The sequence below is a fragment of the Ascaphus truei genome, unplaced genomic scaffold (assembly GCF_040206685.1).
Source record: "Ascaphus truei isolate aAscTru1 unplaced genomic scaffold, aAscTru1.hap1 HAP1_SCAFFOLD_519, whole genome shotgun sequence".
In the NCBI taxonomy this organism is placed as follows: Eukaryota; Metazoa; Chordata; class Amphibia; order Anura; family Ascaphidae; genus Ascaphus; species Ascaphus truei.
In genome coordinates, this window is record NW_027456850.1 from 240,766 (window position 1) to 260,873 (window position 20,108).

Below are 20,108 nucleotides of genomic sequence, written 5' to 3' on the forward strand. Positions count from 1 at the left end.
ATAAGAGAGAGATAAGAGTGATAACAGGAGAGATTACACTATAGATAAGAGAGATATGCGTAATAGCAGGGGAGATTGCGTTATAGATAAGAGAGAGATAAGAGGGATAACATGAGAGATTACACTATAGATAAGAGAGATATGCGTAATAGCAGGGGAGATTGCGCTATAGATAAGAGAGAGATAAGAGTGATAACAGGAGAGATTACACTATAGATAAGAGAGGAGAGACTGAAAGTAAGGAAACTGAGGATATAGAATCTGGAAGAAGAGAGCAGAGAGGGAGAGAATATCTCAGGGACGGGGGGGCACTGTGTCTCCTCCCCCCGGGGGCTGTACTCACCCTCACAGACGGGGCAGCACTTCCCGGGCGGGGTGCTAGGGTGGGTGCAGCCGGCTTTATAACAGGGCTTCTTATTACAGGTAACGGAGCCGTCTGCACAGACACAGCGACCGCAAGAATCCCGCGGGTCCGTGAACTCCTGCCCGTTCAGATACACGTCCCCCAGATACTGACAGTCTGCGGGATATAGATATATATATATATACACACACCTCCCCCAATTACTGACAGTCTGCGGGAGATATATATATATATATAGATATATATAGATATATATAGATACAGTGTGTATATACTATATAAAGTACACCCTATTTGAATTCTATGGTTTTACCGCAGCTCCCATGAGAGAAAGGAAGATCGCCCGTATCCTGTGAACAATGAGATTAAGGACGGTTTGCGTTACCCCTATTTACTTCTCTTTACTGCGGGTGGCTGTTCGTCGGCTGGATTACATGATGGCACTGCGCGGTGATTCCTGCGGTGATTGCCGCGGTGATTGCCGCGGTGATTCCCGCGGTGATTCCCGCGGTGATTTCTGCGGTGATTCCTGCTTTGCTTGCATTATTCTGTGACTTTTTTGCTGTGCTTGCATTTGTGTCTCTCACATGGGGGACAGGGATTAAGGGAAGTACCTTGAGGTCTCTTTGACCCAAGGGAATGGGCCATAAGAAAGGGTGTCTACCCCGAAACGTTGCCCCCCTTATCCTACCCCAGTGTCTTTATATGTTGTGCTGTTGTCCTCTCCCCATACCCTCATTTGTACCCCACACTTCCCTTCCCCTTTATATCTTGTTTCCCCTCATTTGTGTGATAATTAGCGCTGTATACTTTGCATTAGAAGTCCGTTAGCATTTCCAATGTTGTATATTAATTTGCTGTTTACGTGATTACATGTGTGGCTTATTCTGAGGCTCTCTACGTTTGTCTCTCTACCTTACGTGTGCTGCGGCCTACTCTGGGGCCTTCTCTGGGGCCTTCTCTGGGGCCTTCTCTGGGGCCTTCTCTGGGGCTCCTATCATGTGTTGTTGTTCATCTGAGGTTGTATTTACCTCATTTGTAGACCTGCTCAGGAACAGATGATTGTTATTATGTCCTGATATGTAACACCATGGAATTCAAAGAGGGTGCACTTTTTTCACACCATTGTATAGGGAGAGGTATTAGCAGCGGGGTGTTAGGGTGTGTAGGGAGAGGTATTAGCAGGGTGTTAGGGTGTATAGGGAGAGGTATTAGCAGCAGGATGTTAGGGTGTATAGGGAGAGGTATTAGCAGCAGGATGTTAGGGTGTATAGGGAGAGGTATTAGCAGCAGGATGTTAGGGTATATAGGGAGAGGTATTAGCAGCAGGATGTTAGGGTGTATAGGGAGAGGTATTAGCAGCGGGGTGTTAGGGTGTATAGGGAGAGGTATTAGCAGGGTGTTAGGGTGTATAGGGAGAGGTATTAGCAGCAGGGTGTTAGGGTGTATAGGGAGAGGTATTAGCAGCGGGATGTTAGGGTGTATAGGGAGAGGTATTAGCAGCGGGGTGTTAGGGTGTATAGGGAGAGGTATTAGCAGTGGGGTGTTAGGGTGTATAGGGAGAGGTATTAGCAGCAGGATGTTGGGGTGTATAGGGAGAGGTATTAGCAGCGGGATGTTAGGGTGTATAGGGAGAGGTATTAGCAGCTGGATGTTAGGGTGTATAGGGAGAGGTATTAGCAGCAGGGTGATGGGGTGTATAGGGAGAGGTATTAGCAGCGGGATGTTAGGGTGTATAGGGAGAGGTATTAGCAGCGGGATGTTAGGGTGTATAGGGAGAGGTATTAGCAGCGGGATGTTAGGGTGTATAGGGAGAGGTATTAGCAGCGGGATGTTAGGGTGTATAGGGAGAGGTATTAGCAGCGGGATGTTAGGGTGTATAGGGAGAGGTATTAGCAGCGGGATGTTAGGGTGTATAGGGAGAGGTATTAGCAGCGGGATGTTAGGGTGTATAGGGAGAGGTATTAGCAGCGGGATGTTAGGGTGTATAGGGAGAGGTATTAGCAGCGGGATGTAAGGGTGTATAGGGAGAGGTATTAGCAGCGGGGTGTTAGGGTGTGTAGGGAGAGGTATTAGCAGGGTGTTAGGGTGTATAGGGAGAGGTATTAGCAGCAGGATGTTAGGGTGTATAGGGAGAGGTATTAGCAGCAGGATGTTAGGGTGTATAGGGAGAGGTATTAGCAGCAGGATGTTAGGGTATATAGGGAGAGGTATTAGCAGCAGGATGTTAGGGTGTATAGGGAGAGGTATTAGCAGCGGGGTGTTAGGGTGTATAGGGAGAGGTATTAGCAGGGTGTTAGGGTGTATAGGGAGAGGTATTAGCAGCGGGATGTTAGGGTGTATAGGGAGAGGTTTTAGCAGCGGGGTGTTAGCGTGTATAGGGAGAGGTATTAGCAGCGGAGTGTTAGGGTGTATAGGGAGAGGTATTAGCAGCAGGGTGTTAGGGTGTATAGGGAGAGGTATTAGCAGCGGGATGTTAGGGTGTATAGGGAGAGGTATTAGCAGCGGGGTGTTAGGGTGTATAGGGAGAGGTATTAGCAGTGGGGTGTTAGGGTGTATAGGGAGAGGTATTAGCAGCAGGATGTTGGGGTGTATAGGGAGAGGTATTAGCAGCGGGGTGTATAGGGAGAGGTATTAGAAGCAGGGTGTATAGGGAGAGGTATTAGCAGCAGGGTGTATAGGGAGAGGTATTAGCAGCAGGGTGTATAGGGAGAGGTATTAGCAGCAGGGTGTATAGGGAGAAGTATTAGCAGCAGGGTGTATAGGGAGAGGTATTAGCAGCATACGCAGGATGTAGATATATATATATAACGCAGGATGTAGATATATATATATATCTCCTCAGTCACACGCTCACCCTGGCACTCCTTGCAGCACTGCCCCGGGGCAGGGAAGGCACATTGCAGGATGGGGCACGTTTTGGGTTGGCATTTCACGCTGCCCTCCCAGCACACGCAGACCACGCAGGGGTCCGAAGGCTCAGGGAACTGCTCACCGTTAGCCAGCTCCTTCCCGGTGAGGAGACAACCTGAAAATAAACAGGTCACCCGTGGTAACACAACTCCTGTGTGCCTTAATCACTGCATGGACACCACATACGAGAACATCCCTACTTCTCTAGCACCTTGTACCTATCCGGAGAAATATCCGTGTCAGGAAAGGGCAGAGAGAAGTTTGTTTTGACGCATCGCTCTCTGATCGGGGGTCCGCTTCACATGTGAGGGTCTTCTACACGGGACTCATCTCCTAAAGAGGCATCAATCACCCAGATGTGAACCCTTAACCCTGTCACTGCCATTAGTACACTTTGCCCCTAGGAGGGACTCACCCCTTAACCATGTCACTGCCATTAGTACACTTTGCCCCTAGGAGGGACTGACCCCTTAACCATGTCACTGCCAGTAGTACACTTTGCCCCTGGGAGGGACTGACCCCTTAACCCTGTCACTGCCATTAGTATACTTTGCCCCTAGGAGGGACTGACCCCTTTGATGCCAGAAAGGCCTGGTGCATTGCAGCAGTACAGGGTTTAACAGTGCGTGGTGCACTGCGGGTGTAGCGTTACCGTCACAGGAGCGGCAGCAGTCCCCCTGCAGGGGATGAGAGCATGGCGTGGGCGCACACGGTTTGCGCTGACAGGTCACCGTGCCGTTATTACAGATGCAGTCGCGACACTTGTCTGATGGGTCGTAGAAACGCTGCATGTGTCTGTACGGGACTCCGGAGTAGGGGCAGTCTGCAGGGGGCGCTGCGGAGACAGGGAGGGTAAATCAGGCAGGACAGGGGTGTAGAGACAGGTCTGTGGGAGGGAGCACTGGGATAGCAGGCCAGTGACTCTTGTACCCCCCCCCTCTTTCTCCAGGCCTGTGACTCTCTTACACCCTCCCCCCCCCCCCTCCTTTCTTACCAGGGCAGCGCGGGCAGCATTCGCCTGGCACTGGGAACGGATCAGCACAGAGCAGGGGGGGACATCGCTGTGACAGGCACTGCACATTGCCGTTCTGTGGGGGGGGGGGGGGGGAGAGGGGGAGAACTCTTATTACAGAGAGACTGCACATTGCCGTTCTGTGGGGGGGGGGGAGAGGGGGAGAACTCTTATTACAGAGAGACTGCACATTGCCATTCTGTGGGGGGGGAGAGAGGGGGAGATCTCTTATTACAGAGAGACTGCACATTGCCGTTCTGTGGGGGGGGAGAGAGAGGGGGAGAACTCTTATTACAGAGAGACTGCACATTGCCGTTCTGTGGGGGGGGAAGAGAGGGGGAGAACTCTTATTACAGAGAGACTGCACATTGCCGTTCTGTGGGGGGGGGGAGAGAGGGGGAGAACTCTTATTACAGAGAGACTGCACATTGCCGTTCTGTGGGGGGGGGGAGAGAGGGGGAGAACTCTTATTACAGAGAGACTGCACATTGCCGTTCTGTGGGGGGGGGGACAGAGAGGGGGAGAACTCTTATTACAGAGAGACTGCACATTGCCGTTCTGTGGGGGGGAAAGAGGGGGAGAACTCTTATTACAGAGAGACTGCACATTGCCGTTCTGTGGGGGGGGAGAGAGAGGGGGAGAACACTCTTATTACAGAGAGACTACACATTGCCGTTCTGTGGGGGGGGGGGAGAGAGAGGGGGAGAACTCTTATTACAGAGAGACTGCACATTGCCGTTCTGTGGGGGGGGGGGAGAGGGGGAGAACTCTTATTACAGAGAGACTGCACATTGCCGTTCTGTGGGGGGGGGGAGAGAGAGAGAGGGGGAGAACTCTTATTACAGAGAGACTGCACATTGCCGTTCTGTGGGGGCGGGGAGAGGGGGAGAACTCTTATTACAGAGAGACCTGCACATTGCCGTTCTGTGGGGGGGGGGGAGAGGGGGAGAACTCTTATTACAGAGAGACTGCACATTGCCGTTCTGTGGGGGGGAGAGGGGGAGAACTCTTATTACAGAGAGACTGCACATTGCCGTTCTGTGGGGGGGGGGGAGAGGGGGAGAACTCTTATTACAGAGAGACTGCACATTGCCGTTCTGTGGGGGGGAGAGGGGGAGAACTCTTATTACAGAGAGACTGCACATTGCCGTTCTGTGGGGGGGAGAGAGAGAGGGGGAGAACTCTTATTACAGAGAGACTGCACATTGCCGTTCTGTGGGGGGGGGGAGAGAGAGGGGGAGAACTCTTATTACAGAGAGACTGCACATTGCCGTTCTGTGGGGGGAGGAGAGGGGGAGAACTCTTATTACAGAGAGACTGCACATTGCCGTTCTGTGGGGGGGGGGAGAGAGAGGGGGAGAACTCTTATTACAGAGAGACTGCACATTGCTGTTCTGTGGGGGGGGGGGGGAGAGGGGGAGAACTCTTATTACAGAGAGACTGCACATTGCCGTTCTGTGGGGGGGGGGGGAGAGAGGGGGAGAACTTTTATTACAGAGAGACTGCACATTGCCGTTCTGTGGGGGGGGAGAGAGGGGGAGAACTCTTATTACAGAGAGACTGCACATTGCCGTTCTGTGGGGGGGGGGAGAGAGGGGGAGAACTCTTATTACAGAGAGACTGCACATTGCCGTTCTGTGGGGGGGAGAGAGAGAGAGAGGGGGAGAACACTTATTACAGAGAGACTGCACATTGCCGTTCTGTGGGGGGAGAGAGAGAGAGGGAGAACTCTTATTACAGAGAGACAGCACATTGCCGTTCTGTGGGGGGAGAGAGAGAGGGGGAGAACTCTTATTACAGAGAAACTGCACATTGCCGTTCTGTGGGGGGAGAGAGAGGGGGAACTCTTATTACAGAGAGACTGCACATTGCAATCACAGAAAGACAGGCTGGATTTCCCTTGCACCCTCTCCTCCGCTGGCAGGCTGGGGGGGCACCCTGACACACAGATATTTGCGGGTGGGGGGGCACCCTGACACACAGGTATTTGCGGGTGGGGGGGCACCCTGACACAGATATTTGCGGGTGGGGGGGAGCACCCCGACACACAGATATTTGCGGGGGGGGGCACCCTGACACAGATATTTGCGGGGGGGGGAGCACCCTGACACACAGGTATTTGCGGGGGGGCACCCTGACACAGATATTTGCGGGGGGGGGGCACCCTGACACAGATATTTGCGGGTGGGGGGGAGCACCCTGACACACAGATATTTGCGGGTGGGGGGAGCACCCTGACACACAGATATTTGCGGGGGGGGCACCCTGACACACAGATATTTGCGGGGTTGGGGGGGCACCCTGACACACAGATATTTGCGGGGTTGGGGGGGCACCCTGACACACAGATATTTGCGGGGGGGGGGGGGTGAGCACCCTGACACAGGTATTTGCGGGTGGGGGGGGAGCACCCTGACACACAGATATTTGCGGGGGGGGCACCCTGACACACAGATATTTGCGGGGGGAACCCTGACACACAGATATTTGCGGGGTGGGGGTGTTGATTAGGCAGCTGGGATCCAACTAATTGTCCTGAGATTCCCAGCTGAAGTTAACCTAGTCAGTGCTGCACTGCAGACTAGACATAGGTTTTCCAGGCATATAACTGGTGGCTTTTATTTACCCTGTCAAATTCCTCCCCTGTTAGTGTGTGGCTGGGGCTACGCACGGCTGAAGCCCGACCATCCACCCCTTCTCTAGAAAAGAAGTCAGCATTTGCGTTCTCTTTTCCCGGCCTATGCTGAATCTCAAATGAGAAGGGTTGGAGGGCCATATACCACCTAGTCAATCTAGCATTGGAATCCTTCATGCTATTTAACCACTTCAGTGGAGCATGATCCGTCACCAAAGTAAAATGGACTCCTACCAGGTAATGCCTCAAAGCCTCGATTGCCCACTTTACTGCGAGGCACTCTTTCTCAATCACTGAGTAGTTTTTTTCCCTTGGGAACAATTTCCTACTCAGGAAAAGGATAGGATGTTCAACTCCCTCAAACTGTTGTGACAACACTGCCCCTAGCCCTATCTCTGATGCATCTGTTTGCACTATAAAAGGGCTGTTGAAGTCTGGGCTTCTAAGGATGGGACCCTCTGATAGACACCTTTTTATGTCCTTATAGGCTCTCTGACAATCCCTTGACCACACCACTTGTGTAGGGGCACACTTTTTTGTGAGGTCCGTTAAAGGGGCTGCCACTTCCGAATAGTTGGGGATGAACCGCCGGTAGTACCCTGCTAAACCCAGTAGAGAGCGTACCTGCGTTTTTGTTTGGGGGGTCGGAACTTCTTTCAGGGCAGCTACCTTGTCGGCTAGTGGCCTTACTTTTCCACCTCCCACTGCATACCCTAAATATTTGGTTTCCGCTTTACCCAAGGCACATTTCTTAGGGTTGGCTGTGAGCCCTGCCTCTCTTAGATATTTGAGGACCGCTATCTGCCTATTTAGATGGGCCCGCCAGTGTTTACTATAAATGACAATGTCATCTAGGTAGGCTGCGGCATAAGTCCTATGGGGCCTCAGTACCTTATCCATGAGTCTCTGAAATGTGGCTGGGGCTCCATGCAGTCCAAATGGCATTGTCACAAACTGGTATAAACCCATGGGAGTGGCAAAGGCTGTTTTGCATTTGGACTTTTCCTCTAAGGGTATTTGCCAGTATCCTTTTGTCAAGTCCAACGTGGATATAAATTCCGCGTTACCAAGGGCGTCAATTAATTCGTCCACCCTTGGCATCGGATATGCGTCAAACTTGGATACCGCATTGAACTTTCGGAGGTCCACACAAAATCTTACCTTCCCATCGGGTTTAGGGACCATAATTAGTGGACTACACCACTCACTGCATGATTCCTCAATCACTCCTAAGTGTAATATTTCTTGTACCTCCTTCTCTACCAGAGCCCTACGACTTTCAGGCAACCTATAAGGACGGGAACGTACTTTTACCCCAGGTGCTGTCTCGATTGCATGGGAAATTAAGTTAGTTTGTCCTGGTAAGTCAGAAAAAACATCCTGGAATTGTGTAATTATTGCTAACAAGTCCCCATGTTGTTCAGAGGACAACTGTTTACCCATTGGGATTTTATCGTCACTCCTGATGTTCTCCCGTGGAGGCTGAGGACCCAAGTCCGTTTCCTCCTCCACCGGGTGGATGAATAGAGACCGCTGCATCTTCCAGGGTTTCAGCAAGTTCACATGGTAAATTTGTTTACCCTTCCTGGACCCTGGTTGAGCGATCTCGTAATCCACATCACCCGTACGGCGGAGTACTTCGAATGGGCCCTGCCATTTGGCCAGGAGTTTACTCTCGCAACTGGGTAACAATAACATCACCTGGTCTCCTGGGTGAAACACTCTCATGCGAGCATTCTGATTGTAATGTCTCTCCTGACTGTCCTGGGCTGATCTAAGATTCTCCCTAGCAAAATGGCCGACCACATCTAGGCGCTTCCTAAGGTCTAGTACATATTGCAGGGTATTCTTAGAAGGGGACTGCTGTTCCTCCCAGGACTCCTTTAGGAGGTCTAGGATACCCCGGGGTTGGCGGCCATAGAGCAATTCAAATGGAGAGAATCCCGTGGAGGCCTGGGGAACTTCCCGCACTGCAAACAGCAGAAAAGGGAGAAGTTCATCCCAGGCGCTCTTCTCTGAATCTACAAATTTCCTCAGCATCCCTTTTATGGTTCGGTTAAATCTTTCCACCAATCCGTCAGTCTGTGGATGGTAGACCGATGTCCGAACAGACTTGACTTCTAGTAACTAAGACATCCTGCATCAGTTTAGCCATGAAATTTGTACCTTGGTCTGTCAATATAACCTGGGGAAGTCCAACCCGTGAGAACAGTTCCCACAACTTGTTGGCTACTTGCTTCTCCGTTGCTTTTCTCAGGGGGAACGCCTCAGGATACCTTGTTGCATAGTCCACTATTACAAGGATAAACCTGTTTCCTTTCGCAGAAGGTTCTAGAGGTCCTACCAAGTCTACCCCAATCCTCTCAAAGGGAACTGACACCAAGGGTAGAGGAACCAAAGGGGCTGTTTTTTGTCCTTTTGGACTAGTTAGCTGGCACTCCGGACATGCTGCACATAGCTTAGCAATATCACTATGCATCCCTGGCCAATAGAATCGGGATGAAATACGGTCCAATGTTTTATCCCTGCCCAGGTGACCACCCCAAGGGACAGTATGGGCTAGAGTGAACACAGATTTAACAAACGCCTTGGGAACCAATATCTGTCTGGTGACCTCCCCTGTTTGTGTCTGCCTATTCACCCTATAAAGGATATCCTTTGATAGCTCAAAATGGGGGAATACTATCACCCCCCGTGCATCTAAAATCTGTTCATCAATTTTCACCACCTTGTCATACTGTCTCGCAAGGACTGGGTCTTCCCTTTGCTTCTGGCGAAAGTCAGGGAGGTACAGGTCTGGTAAATCTCCAGGGCCCATATCCCCCTCCCTTTGGCCATCCCCAGCCATCACTTGTGACCTCTGACTACTAGAATGGTCACCTTGAGACCCAGATTTCTGCAACCAGTCCTGTTTGTCCAAGCGTCTTTGCTTCCGAGTCTTTTGAACCCGGTGTCTACTGGGAAAAAGGTCTGCCGAGAAGGGGAACAGTTTGCCAGGGTTCTCCTGAGCCCTAGAAGGAGGCTCCTTGTAAAAGACTGGGGCCATTAGGTCCGAAAAGAAAGGCCAGTCCCGACCGAGCACAACGGGGGCAGGGAGCCAAGGAGCGACTCCTACTTCGAGGTAAGCCTCCTGACCTTTTACCTGTAGCCGGATTTTGGCCGTCGGATAAGGTTTTACATCGCCGTGTATACATTCTTTGCTCCATGGGGAGTCAAAAGAACACACGTTGGGCGGTAACAGTTCCTGGAGGACCAGAGTTTTTCCAGAGCCCGAATCTACAAGGGCCTGGACGGTTTTTCCCCCAATCAGGGCTGGAAGTAGCCAGGGCTTGTAATGTTCCTCAGTAAAAGCCGAGGCGAAGGTTCTGCTGAATGAACAATCCATCAGTGAACAGTCCACATACCGGTGGCCTTGTTCTCCGCAGGCGAACATGGAGAGGGTTCCCTCGCAGGAGGGGGCTGTGGATAGCGCTCCGCTGGACCGGTTACTGGAGACCAGGCATCTGGTGGGTCCTGTGGGCGACGTCCTCGGAAGTTCCTCTCACTTTGCGACGCGCCGACATCCGGAAGGAGATGAGGGTCTCTGCGGGGACCAGGATTTGGACTCCGTCCTTGCTGGAACGACTGCTCCTTCAGTTGGACTTGGCGGTTCCGTGACGGGCCGTAGGTTCCCCATTGATCTGACCTCCCTCTTTGGGCGTCCGCAAGTGCCGGTGGAGTCAGGTCCAGGACACTCGCCTGCTGCTCAGCCCCAAGGAAGTTCTCCACGAGTCGGACCGCCAAAGCTAGGGTTTCAGCAGCATGCAGTGGGCGTTTTACCCACGAGCGTGCGGAAGGGGGTATTATTTGTAGACATTGTTCCAAAACCACCTGCTCAAGAATTGCCTCCTTAGTGCACTCCTCGGGTTGTATCCAGCGCGTACATAAGTCCAATAATCGCTGTGCGAGGACCCGGGGTCTCATCTTAGCGGTGTACTTCATGTTCTGGAACTGCTGCCGGATAGGTCTCTGGGGTCAGACCTAAGCGATCCAGTATGGCGGCTTTTACTTGTCGGTAGTCCATTGCCTGATCTGTAGGGAGGCCCTGATATGAGGTCTGGGCTTCTCCTATGAGGAGCGGGGCCAAACCAGTTGCCCAGCGATCTGTAGCCCAGCCCTGAGCTTCGGCAACTCTTTCAAAAGTCAGTAAAAAAGCCTCTGGATCCTCGTTCGGAGCCATTTTCCTCAGGAGTATGGGGGGTCTGCTTGCTAGTTCTGCACTGGCAGACCCTTGGAATTGGGTCAGCAGCTTGGCAATCCGCTCATCCTGTGCTGCTTGTAGTCTTTCATCTCTCTCTGCTTGCAGTCGGGCCTGCTCCTGCATTAACTGTCCCTGCTGTTTGGTTTGCTCGCACAGAAACTCTTTCAACATTTCTTCCATTCTTGTGTGTGTGTGTGTGGCCCTTTAACTGCAGGAGCCTTTTGAAAAAAACCATTCCACTTCTAACACCATATGTTGCAGGGTACATGCAACTACACACGTGGGTTTCTTGACAAGGCTGTTTTATTTAGCCTTAAAAGATATACAGCACACAAAACAAAAATAGCTTTCCATCAGCAAAAACGAAAATGGCTTTTTCTTCAGCAAACCAAACAAAACAGTTTCTCTTTAGCAGACAGTTTATATATAAGGCAGCTACCCTTTTTCTATGCAGGGGACAGACAGTTCACAATACAACTACTTTGCTACTCAGACCTTGTTTTCAGGAATCTCTTTACTTCTTACTCCTCTCTCATCAACAGCCAAAATCCATGTGTCTACAGTATAGCCTGGGTTTTAACACACCTTGATTAGGCAGCTGGGATCCAACTAATTGTCCTGAGGTTCCCAGCTGAAGTTAACCTAGTCAGTGCTGCACTGCAGACTAGACATAGGTTTTCCAGGCATATAACTGGTGGCTTTTATTTACCCTGTCACAGGGGGGCACCCTGACACACAGATATTTGCGGGTGGGGGGGAGCACCCTGACACACAGATATTTTCAGGTGGGGGGGGGGGGCACCCTGACACAGATATTTGTGGGGGGGGGCACCCTGACACACAAATATTTATGGGTGGGGGGGGGCACCATGACACAGATATTTGTGGGGGGGGGCACCCTGACACACAGATATTTGCGGGGGGGACAGCACCCTGACACACAGGTATTTGTGGGGGGGGGGGAGCACCCTGACACACAGATATTTGCGGGGGGGGGGGGGCAACCTGACACAGATATTTGCTGGTGGGGGGGCACCCTGACACAGATATTTGCGGGTGGGGGGCACCCTGACACACAGATATTTGCGGGGTTGGGGGGGCACCCTGACACACAGATATTTGCGGGGTTGGGGGGGCTCCCTGACACACAGATATTTGCGGGGGGGGCACCCTGACACACAGATATTTGCGGGGTTGGGGGGGCACCCTGACACACAGATATTTGCGGGTGGGGGGGCACCCTGACACACAGATATTTGCGGGGGGGGGGGCACCCTGACACACAGATATTTGCGGGTGGGGGGGGCACCCTGACACACAGATATTTGCGGGTGGGGGGGCTCCCTGACACACAGATATTTGCGGGGGGGCACCCTGACACACAGATATTTGCGGGGGGGGGGGCACCCTGACACACAGATATTTGCGGGGGGAGCACCCTGACACACAGATATTTGCGGGTGGGGGGGCACCCTGACACACAGATATTTGCGGGGGGGGGCTCCCTGACACACAGATATTTGCGGGGGGGGCTCCCTGACACACAGATATTTGCGGGGGGGGGGGGGCACCCTGACACACAGATATTTGCGGCTGGGGGGGGGGCTCCCTGACACACAGATATTTGCGGGGGGGGGGGGGCACCCTGACACACAGATATTTGCGGGGGGGCTCCCTGACACACAGATATTTGCGGGGGGGGGCACCCTGACACACAGATATTTGCGGGGGGGGGCACCCTGACACAGATATTTGCGGGTGGGGGGGCTCCCTGACACACAGATATTTGCGGCTGGGGGGGCACCCTGACACACAGATATTTGCGGGGGGGGGGCACCCTGACACACAGATATTTGCGGGGTTGGGGGGGCACCCTGACACACAGATATTTGCGGGGGGGGCACCCTGACACACAGATATTTGCGGGGGGGGCTCCCTGACACACAGATATTTGCGGGGGGGGAAGCACCCTGACACACAGATATTTGCGGGTGGGGGGGCACCCTGACACACAGATATTTGCGGGTGGGGGGGAGCACCCTGACACACAGATATTTGCGGGGGGGGGCTCCCTGACACACAGATATTTGCGGGGGGGGGGGGCACCCTGACACACAGATATTTGCGGGGTTGGGGGGGCACCCTGACACACAGATATTTGCGGGTGGGGGGGAGCACCCTGACACACAGGTATTTGCGGGTGGGGGGGCACCCTGACACACAGATATTTGCGGGTGGGGGGGCACCCTGACACACAGATATTTGCGGGTGGGGGGGCACCCTGACACACAGATATTTGCGGGTGGGGGGGAGCACCCTGACACACAGGTATTTGCGGGTGGGGGGGCTCCCTGACACACAGATATTTGCGGGGTTGGGGGGGCACCCTGACACAGATATTTGCGGGTGGGGGGGAGCACCCTGACACACAGATATTTGTGGGTGGGGGGGGGGCACCCTGACACACAGATATTTGCGGGGGGGGGCACCCTGACACACAGCTATTTGCGGCTGGGGGGGCACCCTGACACATAGATATTTGCGGCTGGGGGGGCACCCTGACACACAGATATTTGCGGCTGGGGGGGCACCCTGACACACAGATATTTGCGGGGGGGGGGGAGCACCCTGACACACAGATATTTGCGGGGGGGGGGGGCTCCCTGACACACAGATATTTGCAGGGGGGGGGCTCCCTGACACACAGATATTTGCGGGGTTGGGGGGGCACCCTGACACACAGATATTTGCGGGGGGGGGGGGCACCCTGACACACAGATATTTGCGGGGGGGGGCACCCTGACACACAGATATTTGCGGGGGGGGGGGCACCCTGACACACATATATTTTCGGGGGGGGGGGCTCCCTGACACACAGATATTTGCGGGGTTGGGGGGGCACCCTGACACACAGATATTTGCGGGGGGGGGCACCCTGACACATAGATATTTGTGTGGGGGGGGCACCCTGACACACAGATATTTGCGGGGGGGGGCACCCTGACACATAGATATTTGTGTGGGGGGGCTCCCTGACACACAGATATTTGCGGGTGGGGGGGCTCCCTGACACACAGATATTTGCGGGGGGGGGGCACCCTGACACACAGATATTTGCGGGGGGGGGGGCTCCCTGACACACAGATATTTGCGGGGGGGGGGCACCCTGACACACAGATATTTGCGGGGTTGGGGGGGCACCCTGACACACAGATATTTGCGGGTGGGGGGGAGCACCCTGACACACAGGTATTTGCGGGTGGGGGGGCACCCTGACACACAGATATTTGCGGGTGGGGGGGCACCCTGACACACAGATATTTGCGGGTGGGGGGGCACCCTGACACACAGATATTTGCGGGTGGCGGGGAGCACCCTGACACACAGATATTTGCGGGGTTGGGGGGGCACCCTGACACAGATATTTGCGGGTGGGGGGGGGGGCACCCTGACACACAGATATTTGCAGGGGGGGGGCACCCTGACACAGATATTTGCGGGTGGGGGGGAGCACCCTGACACACAGATATTTGTGGGTGGGGGGGGGGGCACCCTGACACACAGATATTTGCGGGGGGGGGGCACCCTGACACACAGATATTTGCGGCTGGGGGGGCACCCTGACACACAGATATTTGCGGCTGGGGGGGGGGCACCCTGACACACAGATATTTGCGGGGGGGGGGAGCACCCTGACACACAGATATTTGCGGGGGGGGGGGGGGGGCACCCTGACACACAGATATTTGCAGGTGGGGGGGGCACCCTGACACACAGATATTTGCGGGTGGGGGGGCTCCCTGACACACAGATATTTGCGGGTGGGGGGGCACCCTGACACACAGATATTTGTGGGGGGGGGGGCACCCTGACACAGATATTTGCAGGGGGGGGGGCTCCCTGACACACAGATATTTGCGGGGTTGGGGGGGCTCCCTGACACACAGATATTTGCGGGGTTGGGGGGGCACCCTGACACACAGATATTTGCGGGTGGGGGGACCCTGACACACAGATAATTGCGGGGGGGGCACCCTGACACACAGATATTTGCGGGGGGGGGGCACCCTGACACACAGATATTTGCGGGGGGGGGGGCACCCTGACACACATATATTTTCGGGGGGGGGGGGGGCTCCCTGACACACAGATATTTGCGGGGGGGGGGGCTCCCTGACACACAGATATTTGCGGGGTTGGGGGGGCACACTGACACACAGATATTTGCGGGGGGGGGCACCCTGACACATAGATATTTGTGTGGGGGGGGGCTCCCTGACACACAGATATTTGCGGGGGGGGGGGGGCTCCCTGACACACAGATATTTGCGGGTGGGGGGGCTCCCTGACACACAGATATTTGCGGGGGGGGGCACCCTGACACACAGATATTTGCGGGGGGGGCACCCTGACACACAGGTATTTGTGGGGGGGGGGGAGCACCCTGACACACAGATATTTGCGGGGGGGCACCCTGACACACAGATATTTGCGGGGTTGGGGGGGCACCCTGACACACAGATATTTGCGGGGTTGGGGGGGCACCCTGACACACAGATATTTGCGGGGGGGGGGGGCACCCTGACACACAGATATTTGCGGGGGGGGGGGCACCCTGACACACAGATATTTGCGGGGTTGGGGGGGCACCTTGACACACAGATATTTGCGGGGGGGGGAGCACCCTGACACACAGATATTTGCGGGTTTGGGGGGGCACCCTGACACACAGATATTTGCGGGGGGGCACCCTGACACACAGATATTTGCGGGGTTGGGGGGGCACCCTGACACACAGATATTTGCGGGGGGGGGGCACCCTGACACACAGATATTTGCGGGGTTGGGGGGGCACCCTGACACACAGATATTTGCGGGGGGGGGGCACCCTGACACACAGATATTTGCGGGGGGGGGCACCCTGACACACAGATATTTGCGGGTGGGGGGGGCACCCTGACACACAGATATTTGCGGGTGGGGGGGGCACCCTGACACACAGATATTTGCGGGTGGGGGGGCACCCTGACACACAGATATTTGCGGGGGGGCACCCTGACACACAGATATTTGCGGGTGGGGGGGGGCACCCTGACACACAGATATTTGCGGGTGGGGGGGCACCCTGACACACAGATATTTGCGGGTGGGGGGGCACCCTGACACACAGATATTTGCGGGTGGGGGGGGCACCCTGACACACAGATATTTGCGGGTGGGGGGGGCACCCTGACACACAGATATTTGCGGGGGGGGGGGGCACCCTGACACACAGATATTTGCGGGGGGGGGGGCACCCTGACACACAGATATTTGCGGGGGGGGGGGGGGCACCCTGACACACAGATATTTGCGGGGGGGCACCCTGACACAAAGATATTTGCGGGGGGGGGGGCACCCTGACACACAGATATTTGCAGGGGGGAGCACCCTGACACACAGATATTTGCGGGTGGGGGGGCACCCTGACACACAGATATTTGCGGGGGGGGCTCCCTGACACACAGATATTTGCGGGGGGGGGCTCCCTGACACACAGATATTTGCGGGGGGGGGCACCCTGACACACAGATATTTGCGGGTGGGGGGCTCCCTGACACACAGATATTTGCGGGGGGGCGGGGGCACCCTGACACACAGATATTTGCGGGTGGGGGGTGTCACGGGGACGCGCTTAATAACACATTTATATTTTGTGGGTCCTGATTGAGCAGAACAGGTTGAGCAAAATAAACTGAGATTTATTCCCTTGATAGGCAAACACACGACAACTGCAGAATAAACTTAATAATTACACTCACGGGTAGAGAAACAGAGGATAATGTCCAGAAAGGTGCAAAGCAGCAGAAGATTGTCCTTTAAAATGTAGTCCATTTGCAAATTGCCAAATACATAGCCCCAGTCCAATCCTTCTGTGAATGTGCAAAGTCCTTTCTGGTTCTCTGGGATTTGCTGGATACCCAGGGCTAACGAAATCCTGAAGCAGGGCAAGTTTCCTTGTTGCGATGTTTTTAACCCCTTGCGTTCTGGAATCGTAGCCGCTGTACTTAGGTCTTATCCACTTGAAGAAATCAGGTTACAGCAACAACACAGGAATGAGGGGTACAGGCCTTTTTAAGGACAAGGGCCTGTGGGGTTTACATTAGCCTCATCCCATTGGCAACGAATTATCTTGATCCTATCAGAACCTGCCATGTCACAGGGGCAAATCCTACAGCCAGCTCAGGTAACTCTGAGCATGCTCAGTGAGCAGCTTGGTAGCACTGCTAAGTAAAAAGGGCCCACTCATTTCTGGGGACGCAATGTCTGAAGTTTGGGTCCCGAGGTGTGAAATATCCAGGAGGAGTAACAGGATCTGCTACTCAGAAACATCCTGATTAAGTGACACTTTACGAATCTGGGGTCTTTCATCCCAACAGGGGGCTCCTGTATGCATAACATTTGTTCCTACTGCTTCACAAAGGCAGGCAGACAAAAAAAATAGCATCCTGCCTGTACATTTTAAAACAGTAACAGAAAGGCACTTCACTGCAGGTAGAGATTAGCCTGCAAAATGGGGACAGCCATGCATATAGAATTAACCCCTTCATCCCCAACGCGAAATAGGGGTAACCAGCTGAGCCCACTGCCTTTATTAATGCGCTGATTACCCCCATTTTCGCCACATCTCCCCCACTCAAAGCCCCAGGTTTGCCCTGGCCACCTCCTCTGGTGGTTGGGCTGACCTGAGGGTTTTTGAAGTCATTAGGTCTTGGGGATTGTCCTGCCGGGAGAGGCCATCAGCGTTCCCATGCTCACTGCCTTTCTTGTGCTGAATGGTGAAGTCACATTCTTGCAAGGCCAGGCTCCAGCGCAAGAGCTTGGCATTCTCTCCCGACACCCTCTGCAACCAACTTAGGGGGTTATGGTCAGTGATAACAGTGAAGTGTCTGCCATACCGAGAGGGCTGTAGCTTTTTTAGCGCCCATACTATGGCCAGACACTCCTTCTCAATAGTGGCATATGCTCCTTCTCTGGGCAGCCGCTTGCGGCCCAGAAACATAATTGGAGGTTCCCTGACCTCCTCCCCCACCTGGCTGAGCACAGCACCAATGCCAAAGTCTGAGGCATCAGTCTGCTCCAGAAACTTTTTGGAATAATCTGGAGCGGCCAGTATAGGAGCGCCGGCTAGGGCAGTCTTCAAAGCCTGAAATGCATCTTCACAGGCAGGAGACCAGACTACCAGCACAGACTGTCGCTTCTGGGTCAAGTCAGTCAGGGGTTTGGCAATGGCACTATACTGGGGAACAGACTTCCTATAGTAGCCTGCAGTGCCTAGAAACGCCATGCCCTGCTTCTTGGTTTTGGGAGTGGGCCACTGCACTACTGCCTCTACCCTAACTGGTTCTGGCTTGAGGAGCCCTCCACCCACACTATGCCCTAGGTATAAGACTTCAGCCATCCCTACTAAGCACTTGGTGGGTTTTAAGGTGAGACCTGCCTCCCTATTCCTGGCTAGCACCGCAGCTACATGAAGTAAGTGTGATTCCCAGAAGTTACTGAACACAGCAATATCATCCAGATAAGCCCTTGCAAACCCTTGCATGCCCTCTAGCAAACGATTGACCAGGCGTTGGAAGGTAGCCGGTGCATTCCTCATCCCAAATGGCATCACTAAGAACTCATAGAGGCCACTTGGGGTGATGAAAGCCGACTTCTCCCTAGCCTCCTGGGTCAAAGGGATCAGCCAGTACCCTTTACTGTGATCCCTGGTGGTCAGATACCTTGCCCCCGCGAGTTCATCCAGCAACTCATCCATGCGGGGCATGGGGTAGGCATCTGAGACCATGCCCGCATTGAGCTGCCGGTAGTCCACACAGAACCGGGTGGTCCCATCCTTCTTAGGCACTAGGACTACCGGACAAGCCCACGGGCTCTGGGATGGTACAATTACCCCTAGGGCCAGCATCTCCTCCATCTCCCTCTCTATACTGCCCTTCACCTCTGCTGACACTCTATAAGCGTGCTTATGCAGAGGTCTCAGATCCCCTGTAAGCACTGGGTGCTCAGTGATGTGTGTCCTCCCTGGCTTGTCCGTGAACAGAGCCCTATACTGCTCTAGCATAGCCCTGGCATCTGCTCTCTGCCTGACACTCAGCTGAGACCCTATCTCAACCTGCTCTATGGTACCTCCCTGCCTAGCCTCCCCTAGGAGATCTGGCAGAGCTATGTCCTCCTTGAGCATATTGATGTGATAGACTTTGGTCCTCCCTGTCTCCCTAACCCTGGCTAGCACTGCTGCTACCTGTCCTGGAGACAAACCACAGATCTGCCTGAAGCCAACTATCCTCTCCCTGTATGTCCCCACATACCTCTGCACTCTCTCTAGTGCCCTCCTGACCAGGCGGTGGGAGGTAGCCAGAGCATTCCTCATCCTGAATGGCACCCTGAAAAACTCACAGAGGCCATTCTGAAGGCTGAAGACTGACTCCCCCTTTGCCTTCCTCTCTACACTGTCTGCCACCTCTGCTGATACTCCATAGATATTCTTATGCAGAGGATGCAGATCACCTGGGAGCACAGGCTGATCTGTACTATGTGCCCTGCCCAGCTTGTCTGAGAACAGGACCCTAGGCTGCTCTACCCTAGCCCCGGCTTCTGCCCCTGCCTGCCTACCTCCCAGGGCCCCTAGCTCAACTAGGACCCCCCTAGGAAACCATATCCTACCTAAGAGGCCTGGCACTGCCTGAGCTACTTCCTGAAACATGTTCCCCATTCCTGGTAACAGGTTCAGGAGCATCTGCACATAATCACCCGCTTTACCCTCTGGCTGGCAGGCGTCCCAGGGGTGGCCAAAGTCTGCCACTGCCCCTGCTGCCTCCGGCCAGAGGTAAGGCTGCAACAGCTGGGTTCTCATGTGAGTGACCCCCTGATGCCCCACTAGTGGACTGGGGAAGGCTACCTG

General features: G+C 54.1%; 1 protein-coding gene across 1 annotated transcript in view; it reads right to left on the reverse strand.

The window, feature by feature from the left end:
* Window positions 1–20,108, reverse strand: part of KCP (kielin cysteine rich BMP regulator) — a 275,686-nt gene that overhangs the window by 238,848 nt on the left and 16,730 nt on the right. Inside the window, exons 4-7 of the mRNA XM_075584275.1 lie at window positions 4,272–4,365; window positions 3,930–4,112; window positions 3,222–3,392; window positions 344–520 (exon numbers count right to left, since the gene is read on the reverse strand). Coding sequence (XP_075440390.1) covers window positions 344–520; window positions 3,222–3,392; window positions 3,930–4,112; window positions 4,272–4,365 — 625 coding nt within the window. The remainder of the gene's footprint in view (window positions 1–343; window positions 521–3,221; window positions 3,393–3,929; window positions 4,113–4,271; window positions 4,366–20,108) is intronic.